Raw genomic sequence first — 3,688 nt, 5'->3', positions numbered from 1 at the left:
CAGCTTTGACTCCCCCAAAACTTAACTATTCATAGCCTACCAGAAGCCTTACTGAAAACAAAAAACAGTCAATCAACATATTTTGTATGTTACATGTATTATAAACTGTAGTCTTATAATAAAGCAGTGGTTCTCAACCTGTGGGTCGCGACCCCTTTGGGGGTTGAACGACCCTTTCACAGGGGTCGCCTAAGACCATTGGAAAACACATATATAATTACATATTGTTTTTGTGATTTACCACTATGCTTTAATTATGTTCAATTTGTAACAATGAAATTGGGGAACAACATGAGGAACTGTATTAAAGGGTCGCGGCATGAGGAAGGTTGAGAACCACTGTAATAAACTAGAGAAAAGAAAAATGTTGAGAAAATACATTTACAGTATTTATTGAAAAACAGCCCGGTACACATGGACCCACATAATTTAAACCCATGTTCAAGGATCAATTGCAGTTTAACTCTGAATAGAAACCTGGGAATAGCTTGACTATGACAATATTTGGGACAGGCTTCACTAAGAAGTCAGATTCTATTAATAAAAGAAGAGGAGCCCTAGCCAGGTCGGCCTGTGGACTGAAGGGTCCTGGGTTCAATTCCAGTCAAGGGCACATAACTAGGTTGCAGGCTCAATTCCCCATCTCCAGCATGTGTGGGAGGCAACCAATCAATGTATCTCTCTCACATCAATGTTTCTTTGTCTTCCTCCCTTCCACTCTCTCTAAAAATCAATGGAAAAATATCCTCAGGTGAGGATAAAACCAAATCTACTTCAGTCATACAGCAGAATGCCTATCTGTTGAATAGAGAGCTGGTGTAGACTCCAACTGGAGCAACTATTGATTGAATAAAGTATTTCATTTTGTTCTGATCTCCTTTTAGTCACCAAAGGATTTTTATCAAAAGCATTTGTTTTTAATTTTATTTAAAATAAATTTGCCATTATACACCTCCAACAGGTTTGCTAATTCACATATCAGGTATGACTATAAGTAAAGTTTAAATATCTCAGGTAACTGTCAAATACAGTATTCTTAAAAAAATCACCCATTTATTTACCCTTACACTAACCGTGTTGTACTACAAAACAAACACGTTTACATTAAAAGCAGTGTTAGTGGATAAATATTTCTGCCAGTTAGTCAAATTGGCTGAACACAATGTATATTGAGTTAACATGGAAGTGATCCCTGAAGGGAACTACCACTAGTTTTGCTGTTTCCACCATATGCTGTTAGACTTGTCTCACAAATATGTGTGGGTGGTGGTGGTGGTTGTTTTTTTGTTTGTTTTTGCCTCTATGGACTATCAGGTAGGAATGTCTGAAGATAATTGACTTAATTTCACCAGTTTTTTGTTGATGTAGAATTTTAAAAGTACAGAAATATACTTACGATACCTACATTTCAGATCCTCTATAATCAGAAGAAACCTTTTCTTCATTCTCTTGAGAATCTGTGAAATCCAAGGCTCTTTTAGTTTCCTTTTTCTGAAAAAACTTCAAGGAAAGTCTGTTTTTCTTTGATGGACTACCTCTTGAAAGCCCATTACTTTCATTAGGTATGACACCAGGCATTTTTTCTTCAAATACCAAAGAGTTGACAAATACTGATTTATATACGGACGCTATAATCACCAATCATATCTGTGAATCACAAAAAGTTTTCAGTCAATAAACTGCACTCTGCTGCAGTCAATAAAATAAAATTTGAAAAATTTACTAAGGAATAATTACTAATTAGAACGTCATATTTGAAAACCTAATGCCTGGCAATAATAAGTGCTCAATGTTCTATTGCTTGCCATTTGTCCTAGCTTTCTTACCCAACAAAACTATCCGATAGCTCCACCGGTGTGGCTCAGTGACTGAGCATGGCCCCATGCACCAGGAGGTCCTGGTTCCGGTCCTGGTCAGGCACATGCCCAGATTGTGGGTTCAGTCCCCAGTAGGGGGCGTGCAGGAGGCAGCCAATCATTGATTCTCTCTCATCATTTATGTTTCTATCTCTCTCGAAAATCAATAAAAACATTTTTTTTAAAAAGCGGAGAAATATTTTTTTAGCCTGCTATTAGAGTAAGGGTCACCTCACAAAAGACCTCATTTTAGTAGACCTACAGTAGATTAATAAGTAAAACCTTAATCTTTATTATTAAATCACTCAGAAAATATTGACTGAACAACTACCATCTCTAATTTACAAAGTACAGAGTGGAAAACAGGGATGAATGGAAAATCAAAGGATGCTGGAATAAGTTTTCCTTCCAAGGTCTTTTCTACTTACTAAGATGGACACATGAAATAAAATCTCTAAAAAGTACCTTTAAAATGCAATTTGAATACAAGAAAAGGCAAAGACCTGGTGTTGTTATACCTAAAAACTAGAGTGAAAAGTAACAGAACAAGTCAAAATTGGGATAAGTGAGCAACTTCGTGTATATAACATTCTTATGCACTAGACGCAATATAGTACTAATTTTCCAAACATTTGTTAAAGTATACATTTTTTTAAAAAAAATAATGCCTTATGTAGGTAAAAAAGAAAGGGTGATTTCTTTTGCCTTTTGCTATTTTTCTCCCCAGTTTTAAAGTAAAACTTTTAAGTTAAAAAATGTCACTACTGCGGTGAAAGCCTGAGGGCAGGGTGGGTGGGTAGGGACGGGAGGAGGAGGAGGAAGTCAATGGGGTTTGGAAAAGAGGACAACTGTAATACTTTAAACAATAAAGATTTTTTTAAAATAAATAAAAGCACTATTTGTGGTAGTTACTTTATATGTTAATCCTATTTTTCATTAGGATATCTGGAGGTGGGGGAGATTTTACCTAAGAGAAATTATTTAGAAACCAACAACTTCCCAATATAGATAGAGTAATACCACGAACAAAACTCACTCGAATTCCATCTTTCCCGAGCATTTCACTGCATGCTTCTGATGTGGGAATTCACACACTCAAATCGGCAGTGAAACCACATTTCTGAGACTGAACTCAGGAATGTGGAAAGCTGACCCGCTTCCCCACCCCCTCCTCCACCGGAGGCTCCCGATGAACCGCGCAGGAGTGACAGCCCGCCCGCGGGTGTCGGCCCTCCAGCACCCGAGGTTTGTAATGAGCCGCAGACACTGGGCTCCAAGAAACGGAGGAACCGGGCTTCACGGAAGAAAAGCTCATCACGCCGCTGAAATAACGGATTACCAGTCAGTCCTGGCTCCCTCCAAGTCCTACTAAACACCTAACACTAATGAGAATATAACATCTCTTGCTCTTGGCTTTCCTTAAAACTGGGGGTTGTTACGTAAAAAAATAAGTCTCTCTCGTAAGTCTCAATCAAATTTCATAGAAAACACAATGAATCGAGCATTAAATGTTCCTCAACAAATGACAGCGTTGACCACTCGGTCCCATTAGTTTTAAAAGTTCTTTCCTCTATCAAATGACGCGACTCAATCCCAATTTTTCAAGGAAAAAGCAAAACCATAACACCTCCGACCGAGGTTGAAGACACGGGGCGTCCTAAACACTTACTGGTAAGGGAAATGAAGACACGCTGCGCGTAACCCCTAGTTACCCCGGGACCAGCAAGAGGCTCCCCTACGCCGCGCCGCTCCACGAGCGCGCACCCGGGGAAGGACGTGGGGACGGTGTGGCGGCCGGTGCCCGTCCCAGCACCGGGCACGGCGGGGGCCGG

At 39.6% G+C, this 3,688-nt stretch overlaps 1 protein-coding gene across 3 annotated transcripts in view; it reads right to left on the bottom strand.

The window, feature by feature from the left end:
• USP1 (ubiquitin specific peptidase 1) overlaps positions 1 to 3,586 on the bottom strand; it is a 12,583-nt gene extending 8,997 nt beyond the window's left edge. The window contains exons 1-2 of one of the 3 annotated variants that reach the window (XM_015570152.1): positions 3,569 to 3,586; positions 1,406 to 1,647 (exon numbers count right to left, since the gene is read on the bottom strand). In XM_015570152.1, coding sequence (XP_015425638.1) covers positions 1,406 to 1,578 — 173 coding nt within the window. In that variant the 5' untranslated portion in view covers positions 1,579 to 1,647; positions 3,569 to 3,586. Of the gene's footprint in view, positions 1 to 1,396; positions 1,901 to 3,568 lie in introns of those variants that run through there. The other 2 variants (XM_015570151.1, XM_015570153.1) reach the window with 2 other exon arrangements.
• Between the last annotated feature and the right edge of the window lie 102 nt (positions 3,587 to 3,688).

This window comes from Myotis davidii, unplaced genomic scaffold, assembly GCF_000327345.1.
Source record: "Myotis davidii unplaced genomic scaffold, ASM32734v1 scaffold205, whole genome shotgun sequence".
Taxonomy (NCBI): Eukaryota; Metazoa; Chordata; class Mammalia; order Chiroptera; family Vespertilionidae; genus Myotis; species Myotis davidii.
This window is presented reverse-complemented; position numbering and strand designations above follow the sequence as displayed.